General features: G+C 35.8%; 1 protein-coding gene across 5 annotated transcripts in view; it reads right to left on the reverse strand.

Moving 5' to 3' along the window:
- Positions 1 to 18,028, reverse strand: part of TAOK1 (TAO kinase 1) — a 117,657-nt gene that overhangs the window by 28,051 nt on the left and 71,578 nt on the right. For 4 of the 5 annotated variants that reach the window (XM_059669302.1, XM_059669301.1, XM_059669304.1 and 1 more), the window contains 6 exons: positions 15,574 to 15,741; positions 12,224 to 12,427; positions 10,171 to 10,305; positions 5,198 to 5,434; positions 3,575 to 3,703; positions 1,632 to 1,835 (listed from right to left, as the gene is read on the reverse strand). In XM_059669302.1, the coding sequence (XP_059525285.1) occupies positions 1,632 to 1,835; positions 3,575 to 3,703; positions 5,198 to 5,434; positions 10,171 to 10,305; positions 12,224 to 12,427; positions 15,574 to 15,741 (1,077 nt within the window). The remainder of the gene's footprint in view (positions 1 to 1,631; positions 1,836 to 3,574; positions 3,704 to 5,197; positions 5,435 to 10,170; positions 10,306 to 12,223; positions 12,428 to 15,573; positions 15,742 to 18,028) is intronic. The other variant, XM_059669303.1, reaches the window with a different exon arrangement.

Genomic DNA, 18,028 nt, shown 5'->3' on the forward strand with positions numbered 1-18,028 from the left:
CTCCCTTCCTCTCTGATGTCAATAAAAATATATTTAAACAAATAAAAATAAAAAATAAAAGTGTAATATACTAATTAGACCAGACGGTCTTCCAGACATCCTTCCTTCCTGCCAAAGCTGCAGCGGGCGGGGGCTGCGGTGGCAGCAGCCGGGGGGCCGGGGTCAAGGCACTTGCACGAATTTTGTGCATTGGGCCTCTAGTATGATTATAAATGTGTTAAATGACTTTTTGCCTCCCATGTGCTTAGAGATTGGCCATCATCATGAACAACACAATAACGATCTGGATCAGGAAGTTCATGACCAACAGACTACTTCAGTGGAAACAAATGATCACTGATGTTCTTTATACCCTGGGAAGGCAACAGTACCTAAGACAGAAACTCGGGAAAAACTAGCCAAAATGTATAAGCACACCAGATGTCATCTTTGTGTATAGATTCAGAATCCATTTTGGTGGTGGCAAGACAATTGGCTTTGGCGTGATTTAGGATTCCTTGGATTACACAAAGAAAAGTGAATCCAAACATAGATGCTTACAAGACATGGCCTGCATGAGAAAAAGAAGACCTCAAGAAAACAGAAAAAGGAATGTAAGAACAGAATGAAGAAAGTCAGGGGAACTGCAAAGGCCATTGTTGGTGCTAGCAAAAAATGAGCTGGAGATTGGACAACAGGATTAAAGATTATTTAGTGACTTTATCTGTGGTTATTGTGCAGTTTTTTCATGAGAGGATTAATAAACTAAGAACTTTTATGTGAAAATAAATGTGTCAAATGGTAACATACACTTCATGGCATCCATTGCAGATCAAAGGCATAATAAATTATCCAATTAATTTTTTCATATTTAAAAGCTAATACTTCTTTTATTCATGGATTTAGTATTTATTAAATATAATGTTTATTGAATGCTTACTATGAGTCAGATACTAAGCATATAAAGACCCAAATAGAATCCATGACTTCATATAACTTCTTTTAAAAAAAACTTATTTATTGATTTTAGAGAGAAAGGAAAGGAAAGGGGACAGAGGGGAGAAAAAGAGAGAGAGAGAGAGAGAGAGAGAGAGAGAGAGAGAGAGACATTGATTTGTTACTCCACTTATTTATACATTCATTGGTTGATGCTTGTATGTGCCTTGACCAGGGATTGAACCTGCAATCTTGGCATATCGGGATGACACTCTAACCAAATGACCTACCCAGCCAGGGCCTGTGACTTCATGTAATTTCCATTCTAGTGGGGAAGTGAGACTTCCTCCAAAAAAGTGCCTGTATGTGTGAGAGAGAGAATACAAAGAAAAACATTTAAAGAAGGGAGAAGGATTTTGCAAACAAGGAAGGAATTTCTGAGGAGGAGACATGTGAAGAGAGGTATGAAGGAAGGGAGAAAGCAAGTCACATGGATATCAGGGGAAGAAGGACTTAGGCAGAAGGAAGTGTAAGTGCAAAGGCCTTGAGGCTGGGATGTGAGTGACACATAGGGTGTCCCAAAAAATGTATACATACTTTACAGCTGATGGCTCAATTAATGTTTTTTACTTTTTAAATTCAACTCATTGGAATTAATAATCATTCAAAATGTGTATACATTTTTTTTACCCTGATTTCACATCATTTAAACGTACCTCCCTGACAAGGTCCTGCTCTAAGTTATGGCGTCCAAGTAACATTCTTCTCTTGAAGCGGCGGCACTCCAGCTCTAGGTATTGTCTCTGACGTCGAAGAAGATTAGCCTCTTCTTCTGCTTGGAAATGCTGTATATTCTCCTTCTGCTTTGAAAGCCACTCCTGTTTTTCTTTTTTTGGAGTGCTCTGGTTTTCATTTAGCTCCTAGCAACATAAAAAAACCACTGAGTTCAAAATACTTAAAAATTAACTACATGAATGTACCATTTGGTATCTGATATCCTATTCTATATAATAAAAACCTAATATGCTAAGTGTCTGACTGTTCAACTGTTTGACCAGTTGCTATGATGTGCACTGACCACCAGGGGGCAGACACTCCTACCGGTAGGTTAGCTTGCTGCTGGGGTCCGGCCAACCGGGACTGGACGAGATGGGCCAGACACACCCTGGAGCTCTCCTGTGGACCCTCCCTGACCCCGATAGTGCACTGGTGGGGTCCCTCGGCCTGGTCTGCGGGGATCAGGCCAAAACCAGCTCTCGGACATCCTCCGAGGGATCCCGGATTGCAAGAAGGCACAGGCCAGGCCAAGGGGTCCCCACCGGTGCCCGAATACATGCACCAGGCCTCTAGTATTTAAATGAAATATTTTACCTATGTCCTCTCTAATGAATAGGCAGGGCAATGACCTTAAGGAGGTAGGTAATATTTTCCTTTTCCTTGAGTTATCCATGAAGTAGGACAGGAAAGAGAAATGTACACCGGAAAGCATGCATACCCTTCTAACTTCGCACAGCTGAATTTATGATGGTTTCTAGCTTCAAAAGCACAAAATGACTGGTAAATGAAATAAAACACACCTTTCTTTAATCTTTTCTGTGGCAGAAGGCAATGATTTCAGGTAAAAATAGCATGTGAATTAAAATTAGGGCTAAAATACAGTTATGTTTCACTTCTTGGTTTTAAACAGTCTAAATATTAAGTTTTTTTGAAAAATTATGGATAGACTCAATGTAAAAGATTTAAAAATTAAATAGAAAAATCAACAAAACCATGAAGAACAGAGATCTTCCTCATGAATGGCATTTAATACTTAGCATTAATAACCACTGAACAATCAAAACCAATGTTTTACTACAGCATTTTAAGTAACATCTCATAAACTAATAAATGGAAAAAATGCATTTTATTGAGTAAGATGAGAGCATTGACAATATACTCAATGAGGCAAACCCTAAAATGCTAATTAACACTAGTATATTTTCAATCTAAAAGGCATCACCATATGCCTTTTAGGTTAAAAATAAATATAAATTAGCCATCTTTCCTAGGTATAAAATGATTTTTCAGAGATTACTAACCTTATGGTCTTTCCCGTTATCAAGAAAGAGACCAATTCTTTGCAACTTTAGTTCATAAAATATTCAAACAACAAAAAAATAAAAACCACATAAATTGGTAGCTCTCAATGTAAGGGTGTATGTGTATGCACACAATGGGACAAGTCAGTTACTTAATAAATGCATAGGAAAGCTATTATAAGTAAAATTATATTTTCAGATGTTTCTTTTTGGATCTTAATCAACTGAGGATCTTAGTTCATTGATGAGTAATTGATTATAATCAATGTCTTCATTAGAACTGATATACATTTAGTGAACACAAGCAACAAAAGAAAACTTTATTTTGCATAGGGAATATAGTCAATAATATTGTTATAACTATTTATGGAGCCAGGTGAACACTAGACTTATTAAGGAGATCACTTCATAATTTATATGTCTAACCACTATGCTATACACCTGAAACTAATATTGAATGTCAACTGTAATTAAAAAAAAAATTTAAAAGAGAAATTTATCCTAATGCTTCTATGAGTTGATCAGATTGGATATAATTAACAATCAGATAACTGCCTTGACTATTCTTATAAAATAAGTACCTCCTTAAGCTGTTCTTTTCGAAGTTTGTATTCTCTCTTCTGGGACTCCAAAAAGCTATTCAGTTCTTTCTTCTGTTGGGCCTGAATATGTTGCTGGAATTTTTTCTCCTCATTGGCCATCACTTTAGCCTGTAAGAAATTTTAAAAAATGGATCAAATTAGTTAAATAGATTCAAAGCAGCAGTTTAATACATATCACCAATGATACCTTTGTTCCCCAAGAATATAAAATCAGTATAAACATTACCAAAATAAGAACTCTCAAATTATTATTATTACTCAGATCTTTTATTATATGAATTTTAGGAGAATCAGAAAATAAAATTCATCTTTAAAATAATATGTATCATCTGTTTTACTTCTGATTATATATATTAGATACATATCTATTGTAGAACATTTAGGAAATACAGAAAACACAAAGAAGAAAAATCTTATGTGATTTTAGCACCCAGAAATAACCAATATAAACATTTTGGTGATACTCTTCCTAATTTTTTCATGCATATATTTATATATACATATATATTTTAAACAAATCTGTAATTATATTGCACATCTTATTTCATGAATTGTTTTTGCATATATGCTAATTTCTACCTCAAGTTATTAAAAACACTACCCAAAGCCTAACAGGATTCTAAATACCTGTACATTCTTTCACAAATTATTTCAAAATCAAGTATGTATTTACACCAGAAGTTATTTTGCCAACTTCTCTAGTATTGTGAGAGAGTGGTTCTTCTTTTATTTTTGGGGGGGGCGGGGGGGTGAAAAGGGTAACAATGACAATGCCTCAATGTGGACTGGCCAGACATATTTAATGATTTTTGTGTGAATTTACTGAGAAGTTACATTTTCCTTGAAAAAATGTGACTCTCAAAATAAAATGAAACAGATGGGACACTAAAAACAGAAGAAAAGATTTCCCATGACAAGACTGCTTAAAAATACACCATTATCATACTAAACAAATGGGCTAAATCTTAATCTCTCAATTTATAACCTTTAACATGTTGTGTATATTATAATAATCTTCAATTATTCTGACATAAAAATCCTGTTACAAATTTTTTAAATGTTTTCAAAAAATACAGAGAAGAGAATCAAGAATGATATTTTGAAACCTAAACCACCTACTGATGAGTTTCTCAAACTCCTCAATTACCAGGGAATCCAAAGGCCGAAAACAGTTGAATGACTTACTACTGTGACACTATAAAACTATCAACATCAGGAGATGATCCCATGTCTATTGGTTTCCAGACTCAGTACTTGGTATTGTACATGTTATATAAATATTTCTCCTTTTCCCCAATTGATTTGCTTGGTTCTGGGAACAGATACACTAACACCAAAATGCTACCTTGATTAATTCTGAGATGATCAAAAGCTAGAATAAGTAAATTAATAATACTGAGCCCTGGCCGGGTAGCTTAGTTGGTTAGAGCATTGTCCTGATGTGCCAAGGTTGTGGGTTCAAACCTCAGTTAGGGCACATACAAGAATCAACCAATGAATGCAGAAATAAGTGGAACAACAAATCATTGTTTCTCTCTTCCTGTCTCTAAAAATCAATAAAAAAATTAAAAAGTTTAAAAAATGTAATACTGAATCAGTCACCTCTTTTTCCATAGCAGCCTGATGTTTCTTGATAAGTTTCTCCATTTCTGCAGCAAAATTGTTACGTTGAGTTTCAAGATCTTTATCTAATCTGAGGCGATGTTCATCCATCTCAGCCTTTAGCTTATTTTCTAGAGTCATCAGCTGCTTTTGATGTTGTCGCCTCATTCTCTTATAGCCAGACATTTGTTCTCTAAGTTCAGAGTCCTGCTCATGTTCTTGCATTTGCCTTGTAACCTAGAAGGAAAGAATAAAATAAAGCAAACATTTTCCTTTCAAACGCATTTTAGACCACTCTGCTATTAACTAAGTAGGCAATTAATGTAAGAGATCCCAGCTAGCAATTTCCAGCAGGTCTTTTAAACAGACAAGCTGGTTCTAAAATTTATATGGGAATGTAAAGGAATAGGCAAACAATCTTGAGGCGGGGGGCGGTAGTTGGAAGCATACATTTCAGTAATCAAAATAGTGTGGTTTTAAGGATAGGCCGAGTAGATCAAAGGAACAGAACAAAATATAGAAATAGACCCATACATATTCAGTCAATTGATTTCTGCCAAAAAGCCATGCTAATTCAAAAAGGAAAGTGTTTTTTTTAACAATCCTGCTAAAACAACTGGTTCTCTGCATAAAAATAAATAAATAAACCTTAACTCCTATGTCAATCTACATACAAAAATTAATTTGAAAAGAGTTATTTGACCTAAACATAAAGCCCAGAGTCATACAGCAGAAGGAAACAGAATATCTTCACAAACTTGGGGTAGGCAAATATTTCTTGGTCAGTACACAAAATACACTGAGTATAAAGAAAAAAAATGTATAAATTGGATTTTCAAATTGAGGTGAAATTCACATAAAATCAAATCAATCACTTTAAAGTGAATACCTCAGTAGTATTTACTACATTCATAATTTTAGGCAACCACCACCTGTACCTAGTTACAAAATATTTTTTATCACCTCAGACGAAATCCTTTATCTGTTATACAGTTGCTCCCGATTCTTCCCTTCAGGTAACCCCCAATTTGTTTTTTGTTTCTATGGATTTATCTATTCCGGGTATTTCATATAAACAGAATCATATAATATGTGACCTCTTGTGTCTGGGTTCTTTCCTTTAGCATGTTTTCAAGGTTCATCCATGTTGTATAGTATGAATCAGTACTTTATTCCTTTTTATAGCTAAAAAATATTCTACTATATGCACATGCCATAATTTATCAATTCACCCATTGTGAATATCTGTGTTATTTCTACCTTTTGGCTATTGTGAATAATACTGCTATGAACATTTGTGTACATGTACTTGTTTAAATACATGTTTTCAATTCTTTGGGGTATATTCCTTGGAGTAGAATTGCTGGGTCATGTGGCAATTCTATGTTAATCTTTTCGAGGAATACTCAACTGTGTCCACAGCAGCCAAACCATTTTACATCCTACCAGCAGAATACAGGAGTTCCAATTTCTCCATATGTTCTCCAACACTTAGTTTCCTTTTTGTTGTTATTGCTGTTTTTAGTAGCCATTCTAGTGGTGTGAGGTGGTACCTCATTGTGGTTCTGATTTCTATTTCCCTAATGAATAATGATGTTGAGTATCTCTTTTCATGTGCTTGTTGGCCATTTGTATATCTTTTCTGAATAAATGTCCATTCAAGTCCTTTACCCATTTTTAAATTGGGTTGTTTAAACTGGATTTTAAAACTAAAAAAATTGATTTCTCATCAAGAAAACATTAAGAAAAAGAATAGGTAAATCACAGATGGAGACAAAATATTTGCAAGATATATATGAGATATAATACTTGTATCCAGACTATATAAAGAACTCCTACAAATCAATATTAAAAAAATGGACACCTGAGAGTGTCGGCCTGCAGACCAAAGGGTCCCGGGTTCAATTCCAGTCAAGTACATGTACCTCGGTTGCAGGCTCCTCCCCGGCCTGGGCCCCAGGGCTTGTGCAGGAGGCAACCAATCAATGTGTTTCTCTTACATTGATATTTCTCTTTATCTTTCCCCCTCTCTTCTACTTCCTCTAAAATTCAATGGAAAAATATCTTCAAGTGAGGATTAAAAAAAAAAAGGGGATGTATATCTGACTAAGAAATCAGGCAAAAGACTTGAAGAGACACCCCACTAAATTAACATACATGAATGGACAATAAGGGGTGATTATGGTGATATATTTAGTCATAAGGAAATGCAAAACAAAAAGAACCCCCTATGAGATTCCATTTGCCACCCAACAGAATGGCTAAAATAAAAAAGACTAACAACGCCAAATTTGAATAGGATGTGAACCAACGGAAACTCTTATACATTGTTAATGGGCATATCAAATGGTACAACCATTCTGGAAAACTGTTCAACACTTTCTTATAAAGTTAAACATACATATACCCTATGAGTCTGTAATTCTATGCTTAGGTATTTACCAAAAAGAAATTAAAACATGATATTTACATAAAGATTTGTACAAAAATATTCACAGCAACCTATGTATAATAGCTCAAAATGGGATTCAAACCAAATGCTCATCAATAGAATGAATGAATAAATAGAAAACTATTTATAGTAATAAAAAAGACTGAACACAGCCGTAACCAGTTTGACTCAGTGGACAAAGCATCGGCTTGTGGACTGAAGGGTCCTGGGTTCGATTCCGGTTAAGGGACATGCCCAGGTTGTGGGCTCGATCCCCAGTGGGGGTTGTGCAGGAGGCTGCCAATCAATGATTCTATTTCATCATTGATGTTTCTATCTCTCTTTCCCTCTCCCTTCCTCTCTGAAATAAATAAAAATATATTTTTTAAAAAAAGTGTTAGTTTTCTAAAAAAAAAAGACTGAACACAGCAACATAGATGAATCTCAAAAACATTAAGCTGAGCAAAATAAGCTCAACTCAAAAGAGTACATTCTGTATGATTCTATTTATATAAAATCCAAAAACAATTAAACCTAACAATAGTGAAGAAAAAGAAAGTCATGAAAATGGGGAAGTGACTAAAAAGGGATATGAAGGGAACTTTGGGATGAAAAGAAATTTTATACATCCTGTTTTTTAAGGGGATGGTTAGCATAGGCATATACCATTATAAAACTCTTCAAACTGACTATCTAAGATCTGTGCATTTGATTGCATGAAAAAAATTCAAGGCAAAAGAAGTTAGACTGAATTATGGTGTATAGTAAATATATTGAATACTATAGCTATGCTTATCTTTGCAAATAAATCTACATACTCTAAATTTTTATTTGAAATCAATGAAATTACAGTATTATGTTTAAGGAAATGGATCTTGAGTTTTCTAAATCCATAACTTAAGTGCTCTTAATTAATTTGAGGGAGCCAAATTTTGGGACAGAAGACTTGCTTGGAAAACATATAATATATACCAAGTTACAAAGATGTTTCCCCACAAACTGGCCCCTCTCTACGTATTTATTAAAATAGCTATGAAAAAAATTAAGCAACTTTGCCACTTGCTCTGTTCAAAGAGTTATTTAGATGTTACAGAATAGTAGGAATGACCTGAATTATGGTGGGAGATGGTGTTCTTGGCCCCACATGTCATACAGATTCACAGGTCACAGCATGGGGTTTATAAAATCTGCATATGTAGTTAACAAGTTGGATAACTCCCATATCTTTTTTTCTTTCTGTCATTTTCCCCAATAGCCTATCTATATACATAAAAGCCTAATAAGCAAAGTGTCCCCTCGGGAGCTCTACTGACTGGGAGTTCGACCATTCACTATGATGTGTGCTGACCACCAGGGGCAGCACGGAATGAAGGAAGGCCCAGACAGCGGCCGACAGCTGGGGAAGGGAGGCCCTGGCTGACAGCCGGCAGGCCACTAGGGACCTACCCATGCACGAATTTTGTGCACTGGGCCTTTAGTTTTTTCTATAATTTCTTTCTATGCCTAGAATCCTTTACTGTGTTTTGGTCCTACCTATTTGACTGATCAAGGTTATAAGTGCCCCATCAAAACAGGGTTCCTGTAATGAGCAAATAATCATTTTTATTGTTATTTGGGAAATCAGAAAAACTATATTTTGAGTATGTCAAATTGGATCACCTGACATTTTCCAAACATTCCCCCTCATTTTGTTTCACCTCAGTATTTCCTTAACAATTCTTACGTGGAAATAACATTTTTCCTCTTCCTCCAGCCTAAAACTAATTATTTAAGGCTCAATTTGTTTTATAAATACTTCCTTTATGCCCTGAATTAAAAGTAATCTGAATTGCCCAGCCGGCGTGGCTCAGTGGTTGAACATTGACCTATAAATGAACCAGAAGGTGACAGTTTGATTCTGGGTCAGGACACATGCCCAGGTTTCGGGCTCAATCCCTGGTGTGGGACATACAGGAGGCAGCCAATCAATAATTCTCTCTCACCATTGATGTTTCTATCTCTCTCTCTCTCTCACCCTTCCTCTCTGAAATCAACAAAAAAAATGTTTTTTTAAAAAAGTCATCTGAATTCCTATTGAGTATCTTGTAGTACTCTTAAAATATTCTAACATATTAGTTATTTGTGTACGTCTTTAAGATATTATTAGTTTAGTTTTTATAAATATTTTTATTGATTTGAGAGAGGAAGGGAAAGGGAGAGAGAGATAGAAACATCAATGATGAGAGAGAATCATTGATGGCTGCCTCCTGCTAGTCCCCCGATGGGTATTGAGCCCACAACCTGGACATGTGCCCTAATTGGGAATCAAACCCTGATCTCCTGGTTCATAGGTTGATGCTCAACCACTGAGCCATGCCAGTCGGGCAGAAGATATTATTAGTTTAATGTGTGTTTCATATATTCTTTCTCCTAACAGGCACTTAATTCTGAATAAATGTTTTGCAAAATAAACCTCAAATACAAAAATAAAATCATTATATTTGAGTATAGATGATAAGGTCCAACATGGAAAATATACTTCAAATTCAGGTGAAGCACATACCAGTGATGCTGTCCGTATAGTAGCAAAGTGTTCTCGATTACGATAGTGTGATTTATGACGAGATACTTGGGGTGGAGATTGTGGATCTGATGCTCTTGTTCTAGGATCTCCCTCTTCTCTATAATTTTCTTCCTCCTAAATAAAAAAAGAGACAACACTATTTGAGGTGAACAGAGTTCATCTGAACTTTTAAGATAATTAGCTTAAAATGACAACCTGATCAACAAACCTCAGACAATTTTAAAAACAAACAAAAATTAGGAATGCTGATATTTTATTTTCAACATAATTAGAATCAGGAGACATCATTTCTTCAGTGTATGAAATAGCACAGAGATTCAGGATAAGAAAATGTATAAGGCTAGATTTATATCCTACTCATATGTGAAATTGCAAAGCTTTAATATGACTTGAAAATGATGATGAAACATGCAGCCAATATTTTAAACAGCAGCAATGAAATTAATTTCTTGAAGGCTCATGGGTTTTAGAAGCAATAATATAGCTTTAAAATATCTTTATAATGCGTCTGCCATTTGTCCAAGTAATAAAAAAAGTTGTAAATTGATGTCTTTCCTTATATATTACCTTAGTTCATTAACTAAAGAGAAGTCAATTAAGTAGAAACCAACAAATTATGGGACTAATTTTTTATATTGCTGATTCTATTGTAAGAATATAAAAATTAAACAGGATTTTGCTCTAACACTTCCACTTATCTAATCATTCTTAGTAACTTCTTTGTATGTGATAAAATATATGTAATATAATATTTGCCATTTTAACCATCTTTAAGTATGTGAGTCAATGGCATTAATTACATTCTCAATGTTGTGCAACCATTGTCACTATTTCCAAATGGAAACTCTGTATCCATTAACAAAAACTTTCCTCTACTCAGCCCCTGGTACCCTTTAATCTACTTTCTAACTCTACACATTTCCCTATTCTAGATATTTCATATAAATGGAATTACACAATATTTGTCTTTTTGCATTTGGTTTGTATCACTTAGCATGTTTTCAAGGTTCACTCCATGTAGCAATCAGAATTTCATTCCATTTTATAGCTGAATAATATTCCATTAGATGTATATACCACGTTTTGTTTTTTCATTCATTGATGGACACTTATGTTGGTTCCACCTTTTAGCTAATGGTGTTTACTAACATTTTAGGTAATACCACAAGCTGTTAAGTTAAAAAGGAAGCATTCCTAATAATTGCTAAAAGGAGCTACCCGACCTCAAATATTTTTAAGAAAATTAAAAATTTTGTGCTTGAAAGTGCAAAAAATGTAGCATACAACCCTATTTCTTATATACAGAATTTATACTTTTCTGTAACTACACTCAGTTTTTTTTAAAAAGTTATCTTTATTGTTGAAAGTAGTACAGATGTCCACCTGTTTACCCCCATTTACCCCCTCCTCCCCACTCCTGTCCCCTCTCCAGGCCTTCACTGCACTATTTATTGTCTGTGTCCATGGATTATGCATAAACTATACTCAATTTTATTTTAAACATGTAAACATGGATAATGCAAAAGTTGTGTTTTTTTAAATCCTCACCTGAGGATAGTACTTTCATTGATTCAAGAAAGAGTGGAAAGGAGAAGGAGAGAAAGAGAGAAACTTCCATTGGTTGCCTCAGGTATGTGCCTTGACAGGGAATTATGTCCATGACCCTTTGGTGCATGGGATGATGGTCTAAAACTGGCCAGGGCCCAAAGTTACTTTTGATCATCTTTTTAAAAGCAACCATTATCACTAATTTCATGTGTATACTTACTATTTTAAAAAACTTCATTTCCCATCTTAGTACTTCAAATAATACATTATATATCTTATTTCTGTATTTCTTCTAAAATTTTAAAAAACATTATTTTTATATTCTCAAAACATTAGTTTTTCAAATGCAGACATTACATTGGGAATTAACAAGCCTATTGTTCCAAATTTCTGAAACATTAGAAAAAAATTCCTCTTACACTATTCAGATAACGAAAATTATTTACCAAAGTTGAAATTTTTCACTGAAAACCCAAATACTCACAGGTTTTAAGTGGATGACAGAACTATTAGACATCACTGTATGATCTCCCTCCATCATGTCTAGCTCACTCTTGTCATCCGAGGCATCTGGAAGACTGTTAACACTACTGCTTTGGCTACTGGCACTAATGGACATACTGGGAATAGACTGATTACTTCCAACACTATTCACTGTTCCTGTCCGTCCAACACCATGATCTTGTTCCTAAGGGAAAAGAGCATTACGTTTAAATATCGGTATTTCTTTTGAATTCTTGAATACAAGTACCTTGCACATTGCTTGGCGTATAGTCTTCAGAAAGTCACAGGTCTATCATGAGAAATCCCCTTTAATTGTCAAACCAGTAAGTTTATCAACTGTTCCTTGACAGTAAAAAAACCCAACCGTGGGTAAAAGTCAGCTAATCAGTTTTGGGTTATTTCTAAAGTGTAGCATTTTCTCTAAACTGATATTTTAAAAATCCATTTCTACCACACAATTCATGGGCTATATATAGAGATTATGCTCATTTCTCAATGATTCCCATGGTTAAAACAAGCCCCAACTTTTTTTTCTTAATCTTATAAACAACCCACCCCCCACCCCCACGCTTTTAAATATTTTTATTGATTACAGAGAGGAAGTGAGGAGAGACAGAAACATCAATGATGAGAGAGAATCACTGATAGGCTGCCTCCTGCACACCCCTCACTGGGGATCAAGCCCACAAGCTGGGCATGTGCCCTTGACTGGAATGGAACCTGCGACCCTTCAGTCTGCAGGCCGATGCTCTATCCTCTGAGCCAAACCAGCTACGGCTAAACAACCCCTTTTAATTATTTTTTATTGAAGCCTTTTAGAAGTATACTAGAGGCCCGATGCACGAAATTCATGCAAGGGGCTCGGCCCTCACAGCCACAGCAGCTTGCCTCGGCCCTCACAGCCCTGGCTTTGTCCAGAAGGTCATTCGGCTGTCCAGTCTAACTAGCATATTACACTTTTATTATTATAGATTTTCCTTTCTTCCTCAGTATATAATCTCTAGCCCATCCTCTACCACCATATAATTAACATTAATTCTTATCCATTTTTGTGCAAATTGAAAATGACATATTACTTATGTATTTAATCATAATCATAAGATTGTTTTTCTGAAGTAACCAGGCAAGCAATGATATCTAGGCACCAACATTATAGCAGTCTTACCATATCAAAATTCTATAAGACATGCAGAATTTTTTAAAGATATGCAGAATTTAATTAATATAGACCACTAGTTCCCAATCTTTTTTTGACCATGCCCCACCTGTAACATATAATTCCTATTATGTAAAATTAAACTCCTATTCACATGGAGGAAGCCTAAAAGGCCATTAACGTGGTCTAAACAAGCTTCCAAAGAACATGGCATCCATGAAAGAGAAAAATAAAAGAATGAAAGGACAACTGAAGTACTGAGGAAGAAATCACTAAGAAATTGTTTAAAAAATAATAATATATGAAGTGATATGAAAAAATAGCAAAGTTTCAAAACATATGAGAGCTAAAATGCATAAATACATCACTATGTATTTATATACTGTATATGAGGCCCCTAGAACCATAAGAAATTCAAAAAATTCACTGTTCATAACTCATTCTTGAATTGCCCCCCCTTAAAAATCAAATTGCCCCCATGTGGGGCCTGTGCCCCACATTGGGAACCACTGATAAAGACCCATGGTGTGTATATCTCTCATTATATATAGATATATATCTTGCCCTGGCCGGCTTGGCTCAGTGGATAGAGCGTCGGCCTGCGGACTGAAGGGTCCCAGGTTCAATTCCGGCCAAGGGCACATGCCTGGGTTGTGGGCTCAATCTCCAGTGGGGTAAGTGCAGGAGGCAGCCGATCAATGATTCTCTCTCATCATTGATGTTTCTTTTCTTTTCTTTTTTTTTATAATATATTTTTATTGATTTTTTTTTACAGAGGAAGGTAGAGGGATAGAGAGTCAGAAACATCGATGAGAGAGAAACATCGATCAACCGCCTCCTGCACACCTCCTACTGGGGATGTGCCCGCAACCAAAGTATATGCCCTTGACCGGAATCGAACCTGGGACCTTTCAGTCCACAGGCCGATGCTCTATCCCCTGAGCCAAACCAGTTTGGGCATCATCACTGATGTTTCTATCTCTCTCTCCTCCCTTCCTCTCTGAAACCAATAAAGAAATATATTTTATAGATATATACCTCATACATATATGACCTTATATATCCCTAGCCTATCAAAGATGCTACATTAAAATTATAGATTTAACTACATTAGAATTTTATTAATTTCACAACTCTGCTAAAATACTCATATATTTAAAATAGCCCCAAACAATGTTCTAATGACTATTATAAGAATTAATAAAATAAAATAAAAACAAAAAACTGTAAGTTAAGAAAGTATTGTATTTTATAGTTCATTAACTATGCAGCCCTATTAAAAAGAAAAGTAATTAACTACTGCTCCTGGTTTCAGAATGCAAAGTGATCTCTTTCACTGGAAAGTAATACAAAAAAAAAATCAAAGCTTTGGAATTCTAACAGAAATACAGAAGAAAACTGAAAATAGTTAGAGTGAAAAAGATAAGGTGAATTAACCATTCTGAGCCTTGCTTTACTCATCTGTAAAATTAGTATTTTAGAACTGTGTAGATGGAATAAAATTGTAGAGAACTGAAAAGAATCAAGTGTCTATAGGGACAAAGTAGAACACTTGGTAACTTTCTGAGTGAGTATTGGCAACTTCCAGAGTTATTATTTCAAATATTTCCAAAAGCGTGCCCATGAAATTGGAGAATAGTAAAAAAAAGGTTCAGTGGCCAAGAACTTTGAGAGGGACTACATTAAATAAAGTTGAACAGGTTTCTTTAATAAAGGACTCGCAGGGCTTTACTATGCCAATGTACATTAAGAAGGGGTTGGGTTTGCCCTGACCAGTTTGACTCAGTGGATAGAGCGTCGGCCGGCGGACTAAAGGGTCCCAGGTTCGATTCTGGTCAAGGACACATCCCCAGTTGGGGGTGTGTGCAGGAGGCGGCTGATCGATGTTTCTCTCTCATCGATGTTTCTAATTCTCCATCCCTCTCCCTTCCTCTCTGTAAAAAATCAATAAAATATATTTTAAAAAAAAGAAAGAAGGGGTTGGGTTTAAACAATGCAAAATCTTTTTCCCACCTGGGATCCTTACAGGAGAAAGATAAGGATCCTTACAGGACCTCAGGTAAGAAAACACAATCTAGGAACCACTGATCTAAAAGATTTGTGACAAGACAGATTATATAAGGAAAGAAGCCAATGAAGAGAGCTCAATATTTCAGTAATTTCTAAGTCATCACCTCTTCTTCTTCCTGTGCTTCTACTGCTGGTCCATTATGTGCCTCCTGGAAAAGGAGTTTCTTCATTTTTCTATATTGCAGATTGTCCAGCTCTCTTACTGCATCCTTTGTCCTTTGAATGAGATCTATTAACACTGTTTCAGGGCGCTCCCGAAGAACAAACATGTGCTGGATAAGAGAAAGTAAAAGTTAAAACCTATGCTGTAATATTTTTTAATTAGTACAAATGTACCCCTCCTAGAATTACTATCCTAAATAATTATGATAGATATTGCATATAATCTATAGCTATCCAATTCTATTATACTTCTGACTTCTTTCATTTACAAAGTTGTCATTTACACATATATACTCTGTGCCTACATAACCACCCCTGCAAATTTTATAAAAACTTTGAACATGATACTTTTGTTGGCCAACTGAAAACGCTGAGTTAAAATAGTCAAAAAGTCTAATTAAACTCTAAGAATTAAGTTCAATTATTAAATTAGAGCCCTAAATAAAGGCTAAATAAAGGTTTACATATTCTAGAACTGCTGATTTCACAGATAAGGCATGTTAGTTCTTAGTTAGGTTTCAACAGGAATGTATTTATTGATGGTGGTTTTATGTCACATGAAACCTTGATATTATTGGCTCCTTTATATGTTCCATAAGCAACACTTCATAAAACACTAGCAGCTGATTAAAAGCCAATATATGAGTGGTTTTTCATTTCTTTTTAAAAATGTTTTTATTAATTTCAGAGAGAGGGAGGGAGGGAAAGAAACATCAATGATGAGAGAGAATCATTGATCAGCTGCCTCCTGCACATTCCCTACTGGGGATTGAGCCCCAAATCAGGGCATGGGCCCTCACCGGAATTGAACTGTGAGCTCCTGGCTCATGGTCACCCCTCAGACACTGAGCCATGCTTGTTGGGCATTATTAGTGGTTTTTACCATTAACATTTAATAAAGCTTAACCTTATCAAATACAGAAAAATAAAAAGAACAACTCCACCATTAGAAGTACCATTGTTATGTTTTGGCATATTTCTTTTCTTCCATTTCTTCAATTACAGTTGATATTCAATATTATATTAGTTTCAAGTGTACAGCATTGGGGTTAGGTATTTTAAAAACTTATGAAGTGATCCTCCCAATAAGTCTAGTACCCACCTGGCATCATACATATTACCGATTGCGTTCTCTATACTGTATTATATCCCAGTGATGGTGTATTTCTTTTCAGAAATTTTCTATGTATAAATTTTGTTTTGTGAATAGTTAGCATATAGATTGCAGAAAGATTTCTTCTACCCTGAGTTCATGAAATGCCCTTGAATTCTTATAACACTTTTACCTTCTTTGTTAGTTTAAATTTATTTCTTCATTATGCAGAGTTGTTAACTACATATTTTATTCTACTTTTTGTCATAAGTATTATGTTATTTCAACTCATAAACATGTCTACAGAACATTTCATCAAACATTTATGCCAAAATTATTTAAGCATTATCCTAATTCTGGATGGTTATTTCCAATTTTTATTTCTGAGATATATAGCTTCATACATTAGAAAAACTTTTTTCTATTTTTTCTTTTCTTTATGATGGACTGTGATATAAATGTAATCAGGGCAAAGAAAAAGAAGTACTTGATAGATACTTTCCAATAAGGCTGTGCCAATACACTCAGAATTCAATAAAGGTAAATGAATACTACTTGTAGGCTTGGGATCTATTCTCCAAATACCAAATATCTGACCCTGGTGGGTTAGGTTTTTGTCAAAAGAGTTTATGCTTAAGCAAGTGTAAGAAGGCAGTAACATTCTTCTTTTTTCCTGAGCCTTAGTTTCTTGGTATGTACCACTATCTACAATATTAAGTCTTCTTCTATTATTATTATTACTACTAGAAGTCCAGTGCACGAAATCCTTGCACTGGTAGGGTCCCTAGAGGCTGCTGGCTGGGGTCTCCCTCCCTTCCCCTGGCCGGCTTGCCCCCTGGTCGAACTCCCGGGAGAACTTAGGTAGAGGGGACAATTTGCATACTACACTTTTATTATATAGGATTATTATTACTAGAGGCTCAATGCATGAAATTAGTGCAGGGGTGGGGTCCCTAGCCCTGGCCAGTGATTGAAGCGCGAGCGTCTGACATGGAAGGGCAGGTCCCAGCTGACGTTCGGGCCCTGGGCAGCACCTGAGTCCCTGGGCCCCTGCTCGCTCCCCTCCGCCTGAATCACTGCACCTGAGTCCCCACATGGAGATGTAGTGAGCACCGCCAGATGCCGCGAGCCGGGGTGCAGCGTGGACCTCTGGGCCACCCAGCAGCACCACATGGAAACTGGGTGGGTAGCATGCTCTCTCCAGACTGGCTCCTGTATGAACCCATGGGGAGCCCGACCAGCCCCTGCGGTCCCAGTGGCTGTTGCCCAGCTCACCCGGAAGAGGCCATGTGGGTGAGGGGCGG

Source organism: Myotis daubentonii, chromosome 16, assembly GCF_963259705.1.
Source record: "Myotis daubentonii chromosome 16, mMyoDau2.1, whole genome shotgun sequence".
Classification (NCBI taxonomy): domain Eukaryota; kingdom Metazoa; phylum Chordata; class Mammalia; order Chiroptera; family Vespertilionidae; genus Myotis; species Myotis daubentonii.